The sequence below is a fragment of the Bos grunniens genome, chromosome 13, assembly GCF_055505025.1.
Source record: "Bos grunniens cultivar Pamir isolate PY7600 chromosome 13, Bosgru_T2T1.0, whole genome shotgun sequence".
Classification (NCBI taxonomy): domain Eukaryota; kingdom Metazoa; phylum Chordata; class Mammalia; order Artiodactyla; family Bovidae; genus Bos; species Bos grunniens.
Window position 1 is genome coordinate 45734921 of NC_141177.1, and position 23362 is coordinate 45758282.

The 23362-nt window shown below is 47.5% G+C and overlaps 1 protein-coding gene across 9 annotated transcripts in view; it reads left to right on the forward strand.

Annotated features, from left to right (window-relative positions):
• Positions 1–14305: 14305 nt before the first annotated feature.
• The window catches only part of LOC147360915 (sodium- and chloride-dependent glycine transporter 1-like), a 33045-nt gene continuing 23988 nt past the window's right edge, over positions 14306–23362 (forward strand). For 4 of the 9 annotated variants that reach the window (XR_015139495.1, XR_015139496.1, XM_086333834.1 and 1 more), the window contains exons 1-2: positions 14323–15042; positions 21724–21838. Coding sequence is in view for 6 of the 9 variants with exons in the window: in XM_086333834.1 (XP_086189960.1) it covers positions 21809–21838 (30 nt within the window). In the remaining 3 variants the exon portion in view is untranslated. Of the gene's footprint in view, positions 15043–21723; positions 21839–23362 lie in introns of all 9 variants that reach the window. The other 5 variants (XR_015139494.1, XM_086333836.1, XM_086333835.1 and 2 more) reach the window with 4 other exon arrangements.

A 23362-nucleotide genomic window follows, 5' to 3' on the forward strand; every position in this document is an offset into this window, starting at 1 on the left:
TCAGGGAGTCGGGGCCACAGGGCTCTTCACAAAGACAAGGCACGAAATACACATGGAGTTGGGGAGACCAAAGCACAGAGGCACCACACAAGGCAAGGCGGGCAGAGGAGTCCCAGAAACAGATTCACAGAGAGGGCCGGAGAGAAGCCTGACCCCCACGGGGCCACAGCTGGTTAGGCTACATGGGTCACTGGAGACCTATCAAGGCCCTCCCGTGCTCACCTCTGGATTAGCCTTAGGGGTGGAGAGGCTCGAGTTCCGAGGTAAGGAGCTTAGACCCAGCGTGACAGCTCATCGGCTGCACAAGGCCTCTGTCTAGGTCACTGAGCCCTGAGCAGCCCCCACCTCGCACAGTCACTCCTCTACTCCTCCCATCAGGTACTCAGTTGACAAGGTCCTGTCCGTAATACGGCTCAGCCCAGAGGGGCAGAGGCAAGGGGTCAGCCCCTCCCTGTCTCCCTTCCCACTCTGCCACCAGAATGCCCGATGTTCACCAGCATCCAGAGTGCTGGGGTGGGGCAGGCCTGGACAGAGAGCCTGAATTTCCCCTTGGAGTGTGTTGGCAAGGACCTGGCTGAGACCACAGAAACTTCTTTCCCTGAGTTGAGAGACATGGAGGGAGAAGGTGGTCCTTGCTCCTCTGGATCTCCCAGTCCTCAGGGCCCCTGAACATGACCATGATGAGAGGAAGAGGCCTATGTTTAGAAGCAATAAAAGTCTTTAAAGCAGCCCCACCACACTCCCATCCTGTCTGGCCTGGTTGCTATGGTGATGGCCAGTTGCTCCAGAGGCGGCTGCTGGTCCTTGAAGTGGAAGTGGTGGGGACTGTGGATCCTGAGCTGAAGAGGGCTGGGGTGAGAGGTCAGCACTGTCTGGGAACATTCCTGGCTGTGGCTGGGGGCCGACAGCCCAAGGTTGCTCTTCATACTTGCTGCTCTCAGCTCACACTCCATCTCTACCCACTCCCCTCATCCTCCAGCCCCCACTTCTGCTGCTGCTGCCTAAAAGGTGCCATCCTGGAGTCTGAACCCACCCAGATCTCAACTCCAGGAGTGAGGTTCTGGTGTGATGGTGGATCATAGGGCCCAGGTACACAGGATGCAGTGAGGAGCTCGAGCATGTTGCCTCAGGTAAGGGCTCAGAGAATGTGGGGGTGAGGTGGGGGTGAAGCTTCGGTACAAAGCTTCTGGAAATAGTCCAGGCAAGACATCATCAGCAGGGCTCAGACATGCTCTCAGCATGGGGGGGGTCTTACGGGCCGGGACCCAAACATTCTCAGGGTTCGGGTGCTCATGTCTGTGCTCATGTCTCCCTTCAGTGGTAATTTATTACTAAGAACAATTGTTGAAGTACCAAAATTCAGCTGGGAAACTTTTTGAATGTGTGAATTAAAAGGGCTTTCAAGTCATTTCCATTCCCAGAGGGTTCTCCTAAGCTTTCTGAGGTTGAGTTTTCTTACCTATAAAAGGAGAATCATAGTTTCTAGCCTGTAGAATCATTGTGAGGATTAAATGAGAAAAGAAATATAAAGTTAACACAGTCCTTAACAAATAATCGCTTTTTTAAAAGGGTGTTTAGAAACAGGAGAGACGGGGTGAGAAGGAGCGTCAGTAATTACAGACAGCCCAGCCAGAAAACTGGCCAATGTCAGCGCTCCTGGAGGCAGGAGCTACTGAGGGATCAATTTTTCTTCTCATGAAAGAAGACCAGGCTGTACAGGGAGAAGGTGACAAGGTGAACATTCCACAAGGGAGAGACAATGCCAGCAGGCACACCGTGAAAATGCTGAAAATCTGTGACTTCTTTGCTTTGTGATGGAAGCAGTAAAAGAAGCTTATTCTCTTATACATTAATAATGACAAGAAAAAATAAAATCCCCTTTAAAAAATATATATAATTAACATATAACACTGTGTACATTTAAGGGGACCACATATTAATTTGATACATCTATATATTGCAATGTGATAGCCATTGTAGCATTAACTATTGCCTCTATTGTTTTACATAACCATTATTATAGGGACAAATTAGATCTAGTTTCTTAGCAAGTTTTTAAACACAGTTTTGTCTTTTTTAAAGTAAAACTCTAATTCAGTGGTTCTCAAACTTTTTCATCTTAGGAACCTTTACACTTAAAAGTAATGGAGGACCTTCACTGTATAGCACCTTAAAGGTGCGTGGCTCAGATGGTAAAGAATCTGCCTGCAATGGAACTAACCCAGTTTCAGTCCCTGGGTCTGGAAGATCCCCTGGAGGAGGGGCATGGGAACCCACTTCAGTATTCTTGCCTGGAGAATCCCATGGACAGAGGAGCCTAGAGGGCTACAGTTGAAAAAAATTCACAAAAGAGGCAGACACGACTGAGCCACTAAAGAACAAGAACTATATATAGTCTTTTAGCTTGCTGTGGCTATTCCTCTTTGGTACTACACCAAAACTCAACAGTGTCATTTCTTAACCATTAGTGACAGTGTGGAATCTGAAACTGTATCAGTGAACCGATTATACTCTATTAAAATCCATTGGTCTGTCTTGCTTTTTTTTTTTTTTTTAAATTAATTTTATTCTATTCTCAAACTTTACATAATTGTGTTAGTTCTGCCAAACATCAAAATGAATCCACCACGGGTATACATGTGTTCCCCATCCTGAACCCCCCTCCCTCCTCCCTCCCCACACCATCCCTCTGGGTCGTCCCAGTGCACCAGCCCCAAGCATCCAGTATCGTGCATTGAACCTGGACTGGCATCTCGTTTCATACATGATATTTTACACGTTTCAATGCCATTCTCCCAAATCTTCCCACCCTCTCCCTCTCCCACAGAGTCCATAAGACTGTTCTATACGTCAGTGTCTCTTTTGCTGTCTCATATAGAGGGTTATCGTTACCATCTTTCTAAATTCCATATATATGCGTTAGTATACTGTATTGGTGTTTTTCCTTCTGGCTTACTTCACTCTGTATAATAGGCTCCAGTTTCATCCACCTCATTAGAACTGATTCAAATGTATTCTTTTTAATGGCTGAGTAATACTCCATTGTGTATATGTACCACAGCTTTCTTATCCATTCATCTGCTGATGGACATCTAGGTTGCTTCCATGTCCTGGCTATTATAAACAGTGCTGCGATGAACATTGGGGTACACGTGTCTCTTTCCCTTCTGGTTTCCTCAGTGTGTATGCCCAGCAGTGGGATTGCTGGATCATAAGGCAGTTCTATTTCCAGTTTTTTAAGGAATCTCCACACTGTTCTCCATAGTGGCTGTACTAGTTTGCATTCCCACCAACAGTGTAAGAGGGTTCCCTTTTCTCCACACCCTCTCCAGCATTTATTATTTGTAGACTTTTGGATTGCAGCCATTCTGACTGGTGTGAAATGGTACCTCATAGTGGTTTTGATTTGCATTTCTCTGATAATGAGTGATGTTGAGCATCTTTTCATGTGTTTGTTAGTCATCTGTATGTCTTCTTTGGAGAAATGTCTATTTAGATCTTTGGCCCATTTTTTGATTGGGTCTTTTATTTTTCTGGAGTTGAGCTGTAGGAGTTGCTTGTATATTTTTGAGATTAGTTGTTTGTCGGTTGCTTCATTTGCTATTATTTTCTCCCATTCTGAAGGCTGTCTTTTCACCTTGCTAATAGTTTCCTTTGATGTGCAGAAGCTTTTAAGTTTAATTAGGTCCCATTTGTTTATTTTTGCTTTTATTTCCAATATTCTGGGAGGTGGGTCATAGAGGATCCTGCTGTGATGTATGTCGGAGAGTGTTTTGCCTATGTTCTCCTCTAGGAGTTTTATAGTTTCTGGTCTTACGTTGAGATCTTTAATCCATTTTGAGTTTATTTTTGTATATGGTGTTAGAAACTGTTCTAGTTTCATTCTTTTACAAGTGGTTGACCAGATTTCCCAGCACCACTTGTTAAAGAGATTGTCTTTAATCCATTGTATATTCTTGCCTCCTTTGTCAAAGATAAGGTGTCCATATGTGCGTGGATTTATCTCTGGGCTTTCTATTTTGTTCCATTGATCTATATTTCTGTCTTTGTGCCAGTACCATACTATCTTGATAACTGTGGCTTTGTAGTAGAGCCTGAAGTCAGGTAGGTTGATTCCTCCAGTTCCATTTTTCTTTCTCAAGATCGCTTTGGCTATTCGAGGTTTTTTGTATTTCCATACAAATTGTGAAATTATTTGTTCTAGCTCTGTGAAGAATACTGTTGGTAGCTTGATAGGGATTGCATTGAATCTATAAATTGCTTTGGGTAGTATACTCATTTTCACTATATTGATTCTTCCAATCCATGAACATGGTATATTTCTCCATCTATTAGTGTCCTCTTTGATTTCTTTCACCAGTGTTTTATAGTTTTCTATATATAGGTCTTTAGTTTCTTTAGGTAAATATATTCCTAAGTATTTTATTATTTTCTTTGCAATGGTGAATGGAATTGTTCCCTTAATTTCTCTTTCTGTTTTCTCATTATTAGTGTATAGGAATGCAAGGGATTTCTGTGTGTTGATTTTATATCCTGCAACTTTACTATAATCATTGATTAGTTCTAGTAATTTTCTGGTGGAGTCTTTAGGGTTTTCTATGTAGAGGATCATGTCATCTGCAAATAGTGAGAGTTTTACTTCTTCTTTTCCAATTTGGATTCCTTTTATTTCTTTTTCTGCTCTGATTGCTGTGGCCAAAACTTCCAAAACTATGTTGAATAGTAATGGTGAAAGTGGGCACCCTTGTCTTGTTCCTGACTTTAGAGGAAATGCTTTCAATTTTTCACCATTGAGGATAATGTTTGCTGTGGGTTTGTCATATATAGCTTTTATTATGTTGAGGTATGTTCCTTCTATTCCTGCTTTCTGGAGAGTTTTTATCATAAATGGGTGTTGAATTTTGTCAAAGGCTTTCTCTGCATCTATTGAGATAATCATATGGTTTTTATTTTTCAATTTGTTAATGTGATGTATTACATTGATTGATTTGCGGATATTGAAGAATCCTTGCATCCCTGGGATAAAGCCCACTTGGTCATGGTGTATGATCTTTTTAATGTGTTGTTGGATTCTGATTGCTAGAATTTTGTTTAGGATTTTTGCATCTATGTTCATCAGTGATATTGGCCTGTAGGTTTCTTTTTTTGTGGGATCTTTGTCAGGTTTTGGTATTAGGGTGATGGTGGCCTCATAGAATGAGTTTGGAAGTTTACCTTCCTCTGCAATTTTCTGGAAGAGTTTGAGCAGGATAGGTGTTAGCTCTTCTCTAAATTTTTGGTAGAATTCAGCTGTGAAGCCGTCTGGACCTGGGCTTTTGTTGCTGGAAGATTTTTGATTACAGTTTCAATTTCCGTGCTTGTGATGGGTCTGTTAAGGTTTTCTATTTCTTCCTGGTCGAGTTTTGGAAAGTTGTACTTTTCTAAGAATTTGTCCATTTCTTCCTCATTGTCCATTTTATTGGCATATAATTGTTGATAATAGTCTCTTATGATCCTTTGTATTTCTGTGTTGTCTGTTGTGATCTCTCCATTTTCGTTTCTAATTTTATTGATTTGATTTTTCTCCCTTTGTTTCTTGATGAGTCTGGCTAATGGTTTGTCAATTTTATTTATCCTTTCAAAGAACCAGCTTTTGGCTTTGTTGATTTTTGCTATGGTCTCTTTTGTTTCTTTTGCATTTATTTCTGCTCTAATTTTTAAGATTTCTTTCCTTCTACTAACCCTGGGGTTCTTCATTTCTTCCTTTTCTAGTTGCTTTAGGTGTAGAGTTAGGTTATTTATTTGACTTTTTTCTTGTTTCTTGAGGTGTGCCTGTATTGCTATGAACTTTCCCCTTAGGACTGCTTTTACTGTGTCCCACAGGTTTTGGGTTGTTGTGTTTTCATTTTCATTCGTTTCTATGCAAATTTTGATTTCTTTTTTGATTTCTTCTGTGATTTGTTGGTTATTCAGCAGCGTGTTGTTCAGCCTCCATATGTTGGAATTTTTAATAGTTTTTCTCCTGTAATTGAGATCTAATCTTACTGCATTATGGTCAGAAAAGATGCTTGGAATGATTTCTATTTTTTTGAATTTACCAAGGCTAGCTTTATGGCCCAGGATGTGATCTATCCTGGAGAAGGTTCCATGTGCGCTTGAGAAAAAGGTGAAATTCATTGTTTTGGGATGAAATGTCCTATAGATATCAATTAGGTCTAACTGGTCTATTGTATCGTTTAAAGTTTGTGTTTCCTTGTTAATTTTCTGTTTAGTTGATCTATCCATAGGTGTGAGTGGGGTACTAAAGTCTCCCACTATTATTGTGTTATTGTTAATTTCTCCTTTCATACTTGTTAGCATTTGTCTTACATACTGCGGTGCTCCTGTGTTGGGTGCATATATATTTATAATTTTATATCTTCTTCTTGGATTGATCCTTTGATCATTATGTAGTGACCTTCCTTGTCTCTTTTCACAGCCTTTGTTTTAAAGTCTATTTTATCTGATATGAGTATTGCTACTCCTGCTTTTTTTTGGTCCCTATTTGCATGGAAAATCTTTTTCCAGCCCTTCACTTTCAGTCTGTATGTGTTCCCTGTTTTGAGGTGGGTCTCCTGTAGACAACATATGTAGGGGTCTTGTTTTTGTATCCATTCAGCCAGTCTTTGTCTTTTGCTTGGGGCATTCAACCCATTTACGTTTAAGGTAATTACTGATAAGTATGATCCTGTTGCCATTTACTTTATTGTTTTGGGTTCGAATTTATACACCATTTTTGTGTTTCCTGTCTAGAGAATATCCTTTAGTATTTGTTGGAGAGCTGGTTTGGTGGTGCAGAATTCTCTCAGCTTTTGCTTGTCTGAGAAGCTTTTGATTTCTCCTTCATACTTGAATGAAATCCTTGCTGGGTACAATAATCTGGGCTGTAGGTTATTTTCTTTCATCATTTTAAGTATGTCTTGCCATTCCCTCCTGGCTTGAAGAGTTTCTATTGAAAGATCAGCTGTTATCCTTATGGGAATTCCCTTGTGTGTTATTTGTTGTTTTTCCCTTGCTGCTTTTAATATTTTTTCTTTGTGTTTGATCTTTGTTAATTTGATTAATATGTGTCTTGGGGTGTTTCGCCTTGGGTTTATCCTGTTTGGGATTCTCTGGGTTTCTTGGACTTGGGTGATTATTTCCTTCCCCAGTTTAGGGAAGTTTTCAACTATTATCTCCTCAAGTATTTTCTCATGGTCTTTCTTTTTGTCTTCTTCTTCTGGAACCCCTATGATTCGAATGTTGTAGCGTTTAATATTGTCCTGGAGGTCTCTGAGATTGTCCTCATTTCTTTTAATTCGTTTTTCTTTTATTCTCTCTGATTCATTTATTTCTACCATTCTATCTTCTAATTCACTAATCCTATCTTCTGCCTCTGTTATTCTACTATTTGTTGCCTCCAGAGTGTTTTTAATTTCATTTATTGCATTATTCATTATATATTGACTCTTTTTTATTTCTTCTAGGTCCTTGTTAAACCTTTCTTGCATCTTCTCAATCCTTGTCTCCACGCTATTTATCTGTGATTCCATTTTAATTTCAAGATTTTGGATCAATTTCACTATCATTATTCGGAATTCTTTATCAGGTAGATTCCCTATCTCTTCCTCTTTTGTTTGGTTTGGTGGGCATTTATCCTGTTCCTTTATCTGCTGGCTATTCCTCTGTCTCTTCATCTTGTTTAAATTGCTGAGTTTGGGGTGTCCTTTCTGTATTCTAGCAGTTTGTGGAATTCTCTTTATTGTGGCTTTTCCTCGCTGTGTGTGGGTTTGTACAGGTGGCTTGTCAAGGTTTCCTGGTTAGGGAAGCTTGTGTCGGTGTTCTGATGGATGGAGCTGTATTTCTTCTCTTTGTTCAGTCGCGCTGTGGGGAGGGAGGGAGGGATGCTGCAAACAAATAACACTAGCGTGCGCTCGCAGTGCCTCAGCCACACTGGGTCTGCCCCCGCTCACGGCGCGTGTAGCCTCCCTGCCCACACTGCTCGGGCTCTAGGTTGTTCCGCCAGGAACAATCCAAGGCTGGCCCTGGGCTGCTTGTACCTCCCAGGTCCAAGCCGCTCAGGTTCAGGCACTCGGGCAGTCCTCATAGGCGCAGACTCAGTTGGGCCTGAGTTTTGTGCTCTTCCCAGGTCCGAGCAGCTCAAGTGATGAGGTGTTTGGCGAGCGCCAATGCTGCGACTTATCGCCTCCCTGCCACTCGGTTATCTGGGTGTAAAACTGGCGCACCTTCTCAGGCAGATGTTAACTGTCCAGACCCCCAAGAAGTTTTAGTTAGCAAAGAAGCCTGCTTACAGTTTTATAGATAATGTCTCTCTGGGGCTGCGATTGCCTCCTTCCGGCTCTGGCTGCCTGTCACCAGAGGGGGAAGGTCTGCAGCCAGCTATCTCTGTTCAGTTCTTTGTTCCGTGCGCGGGCCTGGCGGTGTCTTAGGTTGGGGCTGGCTTATCGCGTGGTAGATATCCCACAGTCTGGTTTGCTAGCCCAAATTATTTTGCTCAGATAGTGCTCAGGGTATTCAGGCCAGATTCTTACTCTAAGCGATGCAGCCCGCGCTGCGCCTCCCTGCCCAGCCCCCGCTTGCTAAGGGCGCGTGCAGGCGTCTGTGCTGCTTCTCCGCTGGGGGAGTTACCGTAGGACTCGCAGTCTTCGAGTTTTAATTGTTTATTTATTTTTTCTCCCCGTTATGTTGCCCTCTGTGCTTTCAAAGCTCGGCACAGATTCGGCAGTGAGAAGGTTTCCTGGTGTTTGGAAACTCCTCTCTTTTTAAGACTCCCTTCCCGGGACGGAACTCCGTCCCTCCCTCTTTTGTCTCTTTTTTTGTCTTTTATATTTTTTCCTACCTCCTTTCGAAGAGTTGGATTGCTTTTCTGGGTGCCTGATGTCCTCTGCCGGCATTCAGAAGTTGTTTTGTGGAATTTACTTGACGTTTAAATGCTCTTTTGATGAATTTGTGGGGGAGAAAGTGTTCTCCCCGTCCTACTCCTCCGCCATCTTGGCTCCTCCCTGTCTTGCTTTTAAATGGTTCTTTTATCCATGCATGTTTCTGGAACTTGTACCCTGGTCATTCGGAAAATATTGGTTCACTGAGTTAGTTATCAGATGTTCCAAATGTTGACACATCTCACATAGACAATAACCAACAACCAACCAACCAACAAAACAAAAATCCAAACAAACAAAAAAGCCTGTACATTCATGAACGTCATTACCAATCTCATCAAACTTGGGATGCTTTCAAACTCATGGTAGCAGATGGAAGTTTTCCAAACTCTAATTTTCACTTGAAAGCTCTAATTGTATCAGTGGCCACAACATCAATAGTTTTTTTCCCTTGAAGTGACAGGCTCACTTCATTCACTTGAGAAAATCATGCCAAAAACTCAAGTCCGAGTAACTATTTTTGTCATGTGCTTTTTTGAGTGAAAGAAGCCAGTCGATGAGAAAGTGATCCTCGGCTCACAACTCAGTCGTTTTGAGTGCTTTTCTTGGAGATAACCATCATACTTCTATATGCACACTTCCCCTTTGTCACATGAAATGTTGAAAAGATGTACTCGAGATTTAATAAAATTTATAATTTTGTTGCTTTATCAACAGAAAAATCGGCCTTTTCTTCTTTTTTGGTGCTGAGCTGGCACAGTGGCAGACAAAAAGAGAGAGACTGAGACTGCTGGTGCAGTTGCGAGCCACGCCTTGGTTCCTATTTGGGTGCCAGCAGTTCTACCCGCTGCTGTTCTGTGTCATCAGTGCAAATCAACCAAGTGAAAATGGCAAAGAACAATTCAGTAGTATTATGAACATCATTTTTGCCTTGTAGATCCCCTGGAAGGGTCTTGGAGACCCCCAGGGATCTGTGAACATACCTGGAGATCGAATAAGAGCTGACACTTGAATTCAAATGAAAGAATTAGAATAGCTCTATTTATATTTTCTTTTTTAAATGATTTTTTAATGGAGTTATCACTCAAAGGTTCATAAAATGCTCTCACAAATATCTTATGGAAGAACTGAAAGCCAATTCCATTGCCAGCACTATTTGCCTTACTTCCTCCAAAAAAAGTGGACCTGGGAGGTCCAAGGGAGTGTATCAGGCACGTGGAGCCACCCATCAAGTGTGTCATGGTGAGCACACACAGTCCTGGGACCACAAAGGCAAGGGGTGCTGGGAACTCAGGGCCCTCCGTCAGCTTCCCCACACAATCTCGCTAGCTAGCCACACACCCCTCCACAACAGTCACACACACACACACACATACACACACAGACCTGCGCTTTGCCATGGCTAGTTTCACACAACACAAATGACCAGTCTAACAAAAATGACCAGTCTAACTATGGTTACACTCACACAATACAATCATACAGCCAGGCAAAACGTCTCCATAGTCAAACACCCAACCTCACTGTGCTCAAAACCAAGTCACATGATTTTGATTTCACAGTTGAAGAATTTCAGTAAGCGCACACCCAAGCATCGCTGCATTCCAATTATCAGTACAGCACATAAAACTTTGACTAGGTCACCACATGACCGTGTGTGTATATGGTTCGCAGGGTGAGAGCATAGGTTTTGGAGACTGGCCAACCTGTGTTCAGGCTCAGGTTCTACCACTTATTAGTTCTTTCCCCTTGGGCAAATTATTAACCCTGCCTAAGCCTCAGTTCTAGATGGGGATAGTTCCTACTTGGAAACATGATGTGAGGAAGGCATAAAGACAGCACTTTGTCTGGACAGATGTGCCCTAAGGATAGGCTGTAACTGCCATGGATGGATTTTGTCACCAGAGGGCACCAGGGCTCCAAGAAGTCAGTGCAGGGCACTGGAAGAAACTCTGCCAGGAATCCCAGGATTCCTGGGGAGTCTGGAGTCAAATGCAGACTGGGATGGGGTGGGGATGGGGCTGCACAGATTCTGGAAAACCCCGCAAGGCTCAGACCAGCCGGGAGCTGCTCCTGGGCCAGGTAGGGCCCTGGGAGGATCCTGGCCTTCCCTAGGAAGGAGGATGAGCACTTACTAGGTACCAGGCCCTTTTCCCTGCCTACTTCACCCTGTTTAATCCCCACAACAGCACTGGGATTGGTGGCCAGTACTGATAGTCTTCTGTTGAGGAATACCAAGGAAAGGGAGGTTCCGGTTTACCTGGCTATCAAGTGGAAGTCTTGGGATAAGAATGCAGGCAGCCATGGCTGTCTTGGGGACCCCTCCCACCCCTTTTCTGGGGCTCTGCCAGGGCTCCCTGACCCTGGCTGGCTGCCTTGGAGATCTTGAGGCTGGGGCTTCAAGCCTGGTCAGGCCAGGCTGTAACTCAAAGCAATGTCCACCCTTCCCCTACTTCTTTGCAGGGTCTCCCAGCACCCCTCCACCAAGTGCCCAGTGCCACCAGCTCCTACAGTTCCTCCAGAAGTGGCCCACGTCTGGCCTGATCCCTTATCCCACCAAACACACGCCTAAGCACACTCTGTGCCGCCCGACAGAGGCCTTGCTTCTTCGGGCTGATGATGACAAGTGAAACCAGTCAGCACCAGGGGGATCTGACGTGGACCCAGCTCTCCCAGGAAATAGCACTGCACTGGGAGGCTCCTGAGACACGCCTTAGACCACAGTGGGTGGGGCCCGGCCGCTGCCTGTCCTCTTGCTGCCCTGCCCAGGAAGAAGCCAGCCAGCGAGATGTCTGACCCCATCGGTCCTCCCCTCTGTCCTCTGGCCTGATCCCCCACTTCTCCCCACGATGGCTCAGGCTGGCCACGCCCTTCCCATCCTGTGGGCCAGCGGTCTAGGGTGGGGAGCTCACGGTAGGGGTGAATCCATCTCAGCTCTGACCTGAGCTAGGCCAAATCCTGCCTCCCTTGGGGCCTTATTCTGGTTGGAAGAAAAAAGCCGCTTTGGTCTCTGATTCATGGAGACAGACGATTTTTCAAAACAGAATCTTTCTCCTAAGCTTTTTCTCAGGATTCACCTCATTGTGCATCTGCTTGAAGCCCTTTCTAGATCAAAATGGGTAAAATGCACAGATCTATAAGTCTCTGTATGTATGCAAATGTACTTTGTGTGATGCCATCAGTCTAGCAAAACCCATGTGGGCAAAATCTCCAACTTTCCCAAATCCCCAGGGAAAATCTATTTCCCCCACCCCATGGGCTAAAGTGTGAGACTGTCTCCCTGTCCCGGGATTCGTCCCAAATACACCTTCTCCCTGACTCAGGACTGAGTCCTGAGCACTCCTCCCCTTGCTTCATCCAATCTCAGCCCACTCCCCACCCCCCACTTCACGTGGAGTCCTTAGAGTGGGGTGGCCATGTTGGTTCCAGAAGCTTCACTGACACTCAGTGCTCTCTTCTCAGGGGCCCCCAGCCCCAGTCTACTCCTTCAAGGGGAATGAAGGCCATTGTCCCACCCTCCTATGCTTCCTTGTCCCCACTCCACTCCATGGAGGATCTTTCAGCAGCCTCCATCCTGTCTTCCCTGTGTGGTGGCCCTTTATGACAAGCCCCAGTGGGAGGGAGGGAGGGAGAAACCAGAAAGAGAATTTATGTCCCAGCAGGAGAGGCAGAGGGAGAGAGACTTGGGTCACAGGGGCCCAGTCCCCAGAGTTGGGCACACATGCACACTGAGACCCAGAGCTGTTTCAGTGCGCAGTCACTCGCCTCCAAACACAGATTCATCTACACAAATCCACAAGGGCAGGGGCCATGGGAACCACAGATTGCTCAGGAAGAGGACACACACAAGACACCTGCAGTTCCTTCATAGAATACAAATCACAAACCTGCAAGGCTGGGGACAAAGGAAAAACAAAAATAATCTTGCTGATGAGAAGAATGTCTCCGAATCTTCCAGGTTCTGACCAAGCCTCTAAGGTGAATAGGTTGTAAGTTCTGAGTGGTTGGGCCCTGGAGAAGCCTGGTGGAATGGACTGGCGCTCCTTGGCAGGAAGTGTCTGTGCCTGATACCTGCTATCTTGCTCAGAGCCTCTGTAAATTAGAAAAGTGGAATCTCACTTGTCAACTGATCTTGTTCGACTTTGGCATGTGTGAGTCAGCTTCTTGGAGGCTGACTATCCCCAGGGAACAAAGAAAACTGGTTTCCTGGGCAGACAACAGTGAGGACAGACTCAGGGTGCAGAGGAGAGACTGGTCCCTTCCTGAGCACATGCTGGGGCGACAACAGTCCCCTGACGGCCAGTACTAACTGGCCCTTCTCCTTGAAAGCTGGTGGCCTCAAGACAAGCAAATGTGGGAGCCCCTTCCCACCAACTGCCAACCTCTGCTGCTCAGAGGTAGCCCGGAGCAAGGTGTTTTATTTTGTAGGACAGGAAACTGAAGCTCAGCAAAGCTCCCTTTGGCAAAGTCTTCTTTAGCTAGGATTGGAACCTCTGCATGTCTCCCCAGGGTGAGAACAGAGGGCCCAGGTTGGTGTCTGCAGCCCTTGTAATACAACAACCCCCGTGTGTGCTAAGTCATTTCAGTAGTGTCTGACTCTTTGTGACCCTATGGACTGTAGCCCACCAGGCTCCTCTGTCCATGGGATTCTCTAGGCAAGAATACTAGAGCAGATTGCCATGCCCTCTTCCAGGGGATCTTCCCAACCCAAGGATAGAACCTGAGGTAGTGTAGGTGTGACCAAATCAGTGAGAGGGTCGGTGGAGAAAGGACCCCCAAGCCCTCCAGTTCCAAGGAGTAGGGCCCAGGCCTTACCCAGCTGTGTCCACAGTCCCCAGGGGCACTGATCCAAAGGGGATGGAATTTGCTCAGACTTCTCTCTAGGGTGAAGGCAGGTGCAGAAGGCCGGGGCCTGGCAGGCTAACTCCAGTCCCAGTCTCCCAAGTGCCCCAGGCCTTTCTGGCTTCATTCCAGCCTAGCCCAAGGGGAGGACATCTACTTCCTCCAAGGGCCCCAGCTGGAGGGCAGTGAGGATGAGGCCGGGCAGGAGGTTCCTTTGTGAAGCCCACTCCCAAGGGTTCATGGGGCTCAATCCTTGGAAAGCTTGGAGCAACTTGTAAATTTATTCCCTGGGAGGAGGAGCCTGAGAAGTCGGCCGGGGGTGGGGATGAGAATGGGGTGGAGGGGTGACAGGGGTGGGCAGGGCGGCCAGGGGAGCTGCTGGGAGAGGGGAGGGACTTGGCTAGGTCTCCCAGGCCTTCTTCACTTTCCAAACTTTCACCAAACTCTTGGCCCCCGCCTCCCCGAAACCAAAACACAACAAGGACAGGGCGGACAAGCAGCACCGTGGGGCGGGCAGACTCGCGGAGGCACAGAGCCTCAAGAGGCTGATGCAACTTTCCCTTTAAGAAAGTCACCTGGGCGCACCGCGGTGCGGACCCTGCCCGCCTGGGCCAGGGCCTGCATCAAAGGAAGGGGGCTAAGGGAAGGGCGTGCTGCGGCCGAGCCTCTCTCTATCCGGCCTTCGGTCTGGGTGTTTGGTGGCTCCACGGGGCTGAGCCTCAGGAAAAGCGAGAGAGAGAGCGATCGAGTATGTGTGTGTGATCGTGGATGCATGCGGGCATCTGTGGATCAGGGTGGGTACACGCGTGGGGATATCTGTCTAGCCAGAAAGGCTGGGTAGTTGCCTGTGTCTGGGTGTCACCGCTGTCACCAAGGAGCTGCAGCGGGCGGAATGGCGGCGGCAAGGTGGGAGGTGGGGGTGGGGGTTGCGGGGGGCTGCTCCTGGAGGAGGGGAGCTGCGTGCCGTTGACGGTTTGGCCCCCAGCGGCGGGCACGTGGCAGTAACGGTAGCGCCGGAACCAGAGCATCCGTTCAGTTCGAGGCTCCAGTTGGGTCTGCGCACTGGGGCCCTGCAGACGCCCGGAACCACCAGCCGGCCTGCCTCCCTATCTGCCCGCCACTCGCCGGTCGGGTGCTGGTTCCTGCGCGCCCAAAGGTCCTGGGAAGCCGTGCCAGGGAGTCTCGGTGCCCTCGGACCCTTGTCTGTGGCTCCGGCTTTGGGAAGGGACTACGGCCACGGTGTTCTCCGGCTGTTGCTCTCCCGGAAGAATCCGCGCCCTCCCCACCCCAACCGTCATTCCAGGTGCGCTTAGGGCGGGTCCGGGCGGCAGCAGGTGAGGGTAGGGGCCTAGCAGCCCGGGGCGCCCACCCCCAGCCGGTGCCTCGCACCCCGCAGACAAAGGCCGGTGGGAGCTGACCGCAAGGCTGGGGCGGGGCGGGAGGGAGGCTCTCCCTCACAGCCCAGAGGGGCCCCGAGCGGGCCCAGGGGCGGGGACCTGGGCGCCCAGGTATTTTCGAGGGCAGGGGTCGGGGGCAGGGTCAAGGTCCCCACACCAGCTGAGAGGCCCACACGTGGCGGTTGATAGAACGGCTGCTCCGGACACCTCGCACCCGGTTAAGGCCGGCTGCTCCGGACATCTCACACCCGGTTAAGGCGAAGGCGCCAGCTTCGAGGAATCGAGGCTCTCCAGGCCATGCTACAGCTTTGAAAGCGACCTAGCCTTTTCCTGCGGTTCAGAGGCCTCTTCTCACCGAACCAGCCGCTTCTTAAAGGAGCCGCGCCCCTTTTCGGGCCAGTTCTCCGCAGGCCACGCCCCCTCGCTGGCCACTGTTAAAGGGGCCAAGTCCCCATCTCCCTGACACCTCTCATAAGGCCTAGGTCTGTTTCTTTGCTGAAACAAGCTTGATGCTGCAGCTGCAAGAAGATAAATGTTGGGGGGCCGAAGAGTGGAGGAGAGAAGGGCCTGAGAGGTTAAAGAACCCCAAAGTGAGGGAGTGTCAGAAGATTGGAGGGTAGTGGGTGAGGGGGACTGGTTCCAGGAAGGGACTAATGGGCTATACTGAGCATGCCCAAGTGTTTCCAAGCAACTCAAGAAAATGCCCCCTTAACTCGGCCTACACTGTGACTGAGGCTCAGTGCCCAGCTCTGAGGATAGTCCCACATGGCCCACAGGTAGCCATAAGTGGCTGTAGTTAGCTGATTTTGGCTCTAGGCAGAATTAAGGGCCCTTTCCCACTTGCCCCTCCCCTCCCTCCATCGCAGTGAATGGGAAATTATGCTTTCTCTTCTATCTTTCTCCTAAACTGTGAGGTTCTTGAAGTCAGGGATAAAAACCTTGTCATCTTTCCATCCCCAGTAAAGACTTCAAGGCTTGGCCCAGATGGATCCTTAAAATTGATAGAGCTGACAGTCCTGTTCGGAGGAGAGGAAGACTGAGCAATGAGACAGTAAAGATGGACCAGGTCCTATGAGTATCCTCTCACTATCCTCCCTTGGGTGGCTTACAGGCAAATTGAACCCAGCTCACCCAACTTAGCTCATCCCCTCCCCACTCCAAACCTGCAGCATCCCCAGCGTTTCTGTCTCTGGTCTCTGGGATGAGCACTGGCTTCTTCCTATTATACCATTAGAAACCAGAGGCCCCTCCTTATCCCTCACCCCCAAGTCCAATGCATCACCAAGTCCTACCAAAGTTACCTTCTATATTTTTCTCAAATCTGTGCATCTCTCCCCACCCTGTCATCACCTTCCTGAGCTAAGCCCCCTCATTCCTCTCCTGGCCTAGTCCTAATCCATTTCCTTTCTTCCCCTCTTCCCTCCCTCCAGTCCTTTCTCCATACTAATCTAGGTTGGCGTTTTCAAAATGCACACACCACCAATTGCTTCTCCTCTCAGTTACAACTCTGGTTTCAAGACTTCAGTGCCTGTCATTGCCCTCAGGATAAAGATCAAAACAAGGCCCCCAAAACCCTGACCCTGCTTTTGCATCCACCTTCATCTTTGGCCACTTTCTCCCTCACTCTCTGTATTATTTCATTTGCTTGAATCTCTCTTCCTCTTCTGTTGCTCACTGTTGCCTATTCATCCCCCTCTCACTCTTAAACATCACTTCATCAGGGAAGTCCTCTGTAACTCTCAGACAAGGGCAGGCCCCACTGGTGTAGACTCTGGTTAAAGAGGATCTTTCACTTTCCCACCCTTTATCGTAGGCTCTAATTATATGTATTTGAGTCACCTGTTTCACTGGTTTCTGTTTCCACCCAGCCTGTAAGCTGCAGGAGGCCAGAGACTGAAGAGTTCATGGCTTCCAACACACATCTGGCCTAGAGCAAGCCCGAAATAAATATTTTTGGAATAAATGAATTGAACTGCCTGCTGAACGATTTAGGACATATCCTGTTGGCTATGGAAGACTATTGGAGGGAATCAGGGTTTCAGGACTTTGGGAAGGTGAATGGATTGGAGGGGAGGAGAAAGTGGAGGCCCTGTAGAGTCGAAACTTAAGCAGAAACTTCAGAAGGTACAAATGAAGTATAATTAGCCCCATCTTCCAGATTGAGATAGCAAGGGTCAGATAGGTTCAGTAATTTGCTTGAAGTCACATACCTAGTGAGTTGGCAGAGTCAGTTCCTCGTCCCAGGTCCCAGAGTCCAAGGTCTTCATCACAAGCTAACCTGACTCTGACCCTCATGGCACAGACAGCTTGTCAACAGTGGTCCATATGTGGGTGAGGGGCAGGCCTGGTGCCTGGGTAATATGGATGCCCCACCGCTATCAGAAGGCCTGACTTATCATAGGCCTTCAGGTAGTACCTTTTGAATGGATGGATGGGGCCAGTTAACAGAAACAGCAGAGGCAGGAGAAGTAGCAAAGCTTTGAACCCAACTCATTGTCCTGGGAGCAGCTGCCAAGCAGTCTTTTTTCCACCGGGAAAGAGAAGCACCTTGAACACAAGGGCCATATTGCATTACTCAGGGGTATCGCCCTGTAGCCCAAGTTCCAGGACAGAGTGTCCTCAGTTTACTCATCTGACCAGAAGGCATGATGTCCAAGCCATGAGGTGGCTGTGCTTCATTACTATCATCATTGTCATTATTTGTTAGCCACAGAGTGACAGCTTTGAAAACAACATATCTAGAGTTTATAGCTTGGTGGGAAGGATGTGGCGAGTGAGAACAAGGGTATGATCACATTCCCTCTTCTCCTGACTGCCCCCAGAAGACCAAAGCCATGAGCAGGGATGTATCTACAGAGTCAGGAAACCTGGTCTGGGTGACTAAGCGAAGGGAAACGGCCACAAGTCACAGCCTTGCCTGGCCCTGAGGAGGTTATGCAGGACACCTGGTGGCCAGGGGAAAGGCCAAGGGAACCTAGTGGGGGTTTGATTTAGGTCATACCTGAATGGTCTAGTGGTTTTCCCCACTTTCTTCAACTTGAGTCTGAATTTGGCAATAAGGAATTCATGATCTGAGCCACAGTCAGCTCCCAGTCTTATTTTTGTTGACTGTATAGAGCGTCTCCATCTTTGGCTGCAAAGAATATAATCAATCTGATTTCAGTGTTGGCCATCTGGTGATGTCCATGTGTAGAGTCTTCTCCTGTGTTGTTGGAAGAGGGTGTTTGCTATAACCAGTGCGTTCTCTTGGCAAAACTCTATTAGCCTTTGCCCTGCTTCATTCTGTACTCCAAGGCCAAATTTGCTGTTACTCCAGGTGTTTCTTGACTTCCTACTTTTGCATTCCAGTCCCCTATAATGGAAAGGACATCTTTTTTGGGTGTTATTTCTAAAAGGTCTTGTAAGTCTTCATAGAACCGTTCAACTTCAGCTTCTTTCAGCATTCCTTGTCGGGGCATAGACTTGGATTACCGTGATATTGAATGGTTTGCCTTGGAAATGAACAGAGATCATTGTCATTTTTGAGTCTGAAAGTACTGCATTTCAGACTCTTTTGTTGACCATGATGGCTACTCCATTTCTTCTAAGGGATTCCTGCCCACAGTAGGAGATATAATGGTCATTTGAGTTAAATTCACCCATTCCAGTCCATTTTAGTTGGCTGATCCCTAGAATGTTGACGTTCACTCTTGCCATCTCCCGTTTGACCACTTCCAGTTTGCCTTGATTCATGGACCTAATATTCCAGGTTCCTATGCAATATTGCTCTTTACAGCATCAAACCTTGCTTCTATCACCTGTCACATCCAAAGATGGGTATTGTTTTTGCTTTGGCTCCATCCCTTCATTCTTTTTGGAGTTATTTCTCCACTGATCTCCAGTAGCATATTGGACACCTACTGACCTGGGAAGTTCATCTTTCATTGTCCTATCTTATTGGCTTTACATACTGCTCATAGGGTTCTCAAGGCAAGAATACTGAAGTGATTTGCCATTCCCTTCTCCAGTGGACCACATTCTGGTTTGTGACATTGTACAGGCGACAGGGATTGAGGCCATCCCCAAGAAAAAGAAATGAAAATATGCAAAATGGCTGTCTGAGAAGGCCTTACAAATAGCTGTGAAAAGAAGAGAAGTGAAAAGGAGAAAAGGAAAGATATACCCATTTGTCTGCAGAATTCCAAAGAATAGCAAGGAGAGATAAGGAAGCCTTCCTCAGCGATCAAGGCAAAGAAATAGAGGAAAGCAATAGAATGGGAAATATTAGAGATCTCTTCAAGAAAATTAGAGATAGAGATACCTAGGGAACACTTCATGCAAAGATGGGCTCAATAAAGGACAGAAATGGTATGGACCTAACAGAAACAGAAAATATTAAGAAGAGGTGGCAAGAATACACAGAAGAACTGTACAAAAAAGATCTTCACAACTCAGTGATCACTCACCTAGAGCCAGACATCCTGGAATGTGAAGTCAAGTGGGCCTTAAGAAGCATCAATATGAACAAAGCTAGTGGAGGTGATGAAATTCCGGTTGAGCTCTTTCAAACCCTAAAACATGAGGCTGTGATAGTGCTGCACTTTAGTAAGGCAGCAAACTTGGAAAACTCAGCAGTGGCCACAGGACTGGAAAAGGTCAGTTTTCATTCCAATCCCAAAGAAAGGCAATGCCAAAAGTGCTCAGACTACCACACAATTGCACTCATCTCAAACACTGGTAAAGTAATGCTCAAAATTCTCCAAGCCAGGCTTCAGCAGTATGTGAACTGTGAATGTCCAGATGTTCAAGCTGGTTTTAGAAAAGGCAGAGGAACCAGAGATCAAATTGCCAACATCTGCTGGATCATCAAAAAAGCAAGAGAGTTCCAGAAAAACATCTATTTCTGCTTAAGCCTTTGACTGTGTGGGTCACAATAAACTGTGGAAAATTCTGAAAGAGATGAGAATCCCAGACCACCTGACCTGCGTCTTGAGAAACCTATATGCAGGTCAGGAAGCAACAGTTAGAATTGGACATGGAACAACAGACTGGTTCCAAATAGAAAAAGCAGTACATCAAGACTGTATATTATCACACTAATTATTTAATTTATATGCAGAGTACATCATGAGAAACGCTGGGCTGGATGAAGCACAAGCTGGAATCAAGATTGCCGGGAGAAATATCAATAACTCAGATATGCAGATGACACCACCCTTATGGCAGAAAGCGAAGAGGAACTAAAGAGCCTCTCGATGAAAAGGAGGAGAGTGAAAAAGTTGGCTTAAAACTCAACATTCAGAAAACTAAGATCATGGCATCTGGTCCCAACTCCTCATGGCAAATAGATGAGGAACAGTGGCAACAGTGACAGACTTTATTTTGTGGGCTCCAAAATCACTGCAGATGGTGACTGCAGCCATGAAATTAAAAGACGCTTACTCCTTGGAAGAAAAGTTATGACCAACCTAGATAGCATATTGAAAAGCAGAGACATTAGTTTGACAACAAAGGTCCATCTAGTCAAGGCTGTGGTTTTTCCAGTGGTCATGTACAGATGTGAGAGCTGGATTATAAAGAAAGCTGAGCGCTGAAGAATTGATGGTTTTGAACAGTGGTGTTGAAGAAGACTCTTGAGAGTCCCTTGGACTGCAAGGAGATCCAACCAGTCCATTCTAAAGGAAATCAGTCCTGAATATTCATTGGAAGGACTGATGCTGAAGCTGGAACTTCAATAGTTTGGCCACCTGATGCAAAGGGCTGACTCATCTGAAAAGACTCTTATGCTGGAAAAGATTGAGGGCAGGCTGAGCAGGGCACAGAGGGGTCAATTAAGCACATGCAATCCCTCAGGGAACTGCCCAACCACAGTTGACAGACATAAGCAAATATGTCTGGAGTAAGTTTATAAGAACACTGGTAGCACAAAACACAAAAGAGGAAGCAATTTGTTCATTCTGGAGTGGAGTGGGGGCCGTGTCAGGAAAAGCAACAGAGGAGAAGTGACACTGAGGCAGGGTCCCAAAGGGTTTGTAGAATTTCACCTGGGGAGCAGGAGGGAAGGTGTTCGGTCGGGGCCCACCTGAGCAAGGGCATGGAGGCGTGACCCACATGCTGTGTTTGCTGTGCCCAGAGCTTCTGGTCCAAGTTAGTGGAACGCCATATGCCTGGAGCCCAGGCTGAGCAGCATCAGGATAGGGAAGGTCCATCCTGGCCACCTGGCTGGGGCGAGGTGGGGGAGCATGTGCTGATCCAAGCTGACTCCCCTTCAGGGGAAAGGTTGAGGCCATTCACACAGACGATGAATGAATTGGACCCTGTCCCAGTTCTGTGTTCATTTTTTAAAAAAAATAAAATTCGGCATCTGGAGAATCAAAAATAAACCTTTGCCCATTGGGACAGGAAGCCTGGAGACCAAGGATTTCAGGGGAAGGGTTGGGAGAAGAGTGAGGTAGGAACTGGATTGAGGGTCATCCAGAAAGGAACAGGATGGGAGGGAAGAGTGGCAGGTGGTCTGGGCCCTGCACTACCTGTTCTGGAGAGCCACACTCGTCCTGCCCTGCCTTCTCCGGGCCAAATTCTCACCTCATTCTCTGCTGTCTCCACAGCTCTGGAGGCCTGTACTCTGAAAGGTGCTAGAAACAAAGCCTGTGAGTGTGATCTGCACTCCAGAGCTCCTAACCCACCACCACCATGGTAGATAAAGGTGCCAAAGGGATGCTGGTGAGTACAGGGACCAGATTGCCGTGAGGGGGTGGGGGTCATGAGCACCGTCCGTCCCTTCTGGGGCCTGCTGTCAGCTACTGGCCCCGACAGGAGGGCTGAGGAGGCTCCATGGGGCCCAAGTCTGGCACTGCCAGGACTCCTGAGTGCTAGGGCTATCACAGGCCCAGGCAGGCAGCCCCTCACCCAGGAGGTTAGATACTGCCACGGTTTGGAGCCCACAGCAGACAGATTCTGCTAAAGGGCCCGAAGGTCCTGCTGGGAGGCAGGAAGCACACTCCCCACCCTCATCACAAGATACCCTGGAGATCAGGCTGCAGTCGATCCTGCCGGGAGGGCTGTCCTGGAGCTGACGCCCTGACATCCTCATCCTGTGCTCTGCCTGCTGTGGGGAGTATTCAGTAGGGGTTGATCAAGGAGTCCTCAGAGACTGATTTTTCTCTTCTTCCATTCAAAAAATAGCATAGAACATTTCATGTTGATTCCTCTTATGAGGTCCTTCAGGAAACATCCCTCTCCCCTTTCCCCAAGACATGGCTCTTCACTGCCCACTGCCTCAGAGCACAGGAGAGGTGGTGCGAAGCAGAGGGCAACAGTAGGGCCAGCTCATGGATGGATGGCTCATGGATGGACGGAGCAGGCCAGCTCTGAAATCAGAAGGCAGGAAAATACCCCAAGGGTGGCCGTTGTATTCCTTCTCTGGGGATATTGCCTCAAGAAGCAGTGAGACTGGGCAGCTGCCCGGGAGGAAGCCAGTGGCTAAGCATGGCCCTTCCCTTGGCTCCTCCCTTCCCCACAGGGATTCTCCTGTTGCTGTTCTGATTCATTGAAAGACTGACCCAGGGTCTCTTGCAGAGCCCTCCCCAAACAAGCCCTGTCCCACCAGGGATTTCTGGGACTCTTTTGTCCTCGGTCCAGAGAAATGCTGTTGGGGAGGGAGCCAAACAGTTGTTCTCCAGGCTGAGGACCCTGTCTCCTGCCTGGTCCTGAACTTCCAGCATCCAGCTCTCAGTTCTGCTCTGGTCTGGCCAACTCCTGATTGGAACAAGTCTGAATGAATTAGGCTTCTCAAAGTATTCCTGAGCCAGCCTGAGCTCTTGAGTGCTCAGATGTGGGCAGACATGGAGGTCTCCAGACCCACATACTTGCTAGGGGGGAGTAGATAGGATAGGATAGGATCAAGACTGGCTTCCTTCTTGCCAGAAGTGTTGGAATTGCCATGGGCCTGTAGCAGAAAGTGGAGTGCAGCTCTGCTCCTCCCTCCATGGAGATTCTGAGTCCCGTGAAACCTAAGAAACCCTCTGAGGACTCACTGGCTACTCTGCTTTCTGTGGAGTGACCCTGAAAGGACTAGGGTGGGCAGGCAGGGGTGATGTTGGACCCACATGAGCAGCACAGAGAGCCTGAATCCCAAGGTCCAAGAACCCCTGCCGGGGCTGAGCTTCCCAGACCCCAGGCTATGCCGGCTAGCCCGTCTATGGAAGGGAATGCTGCCTTGGGACGCCTGTTTCCAGACCAGGATGT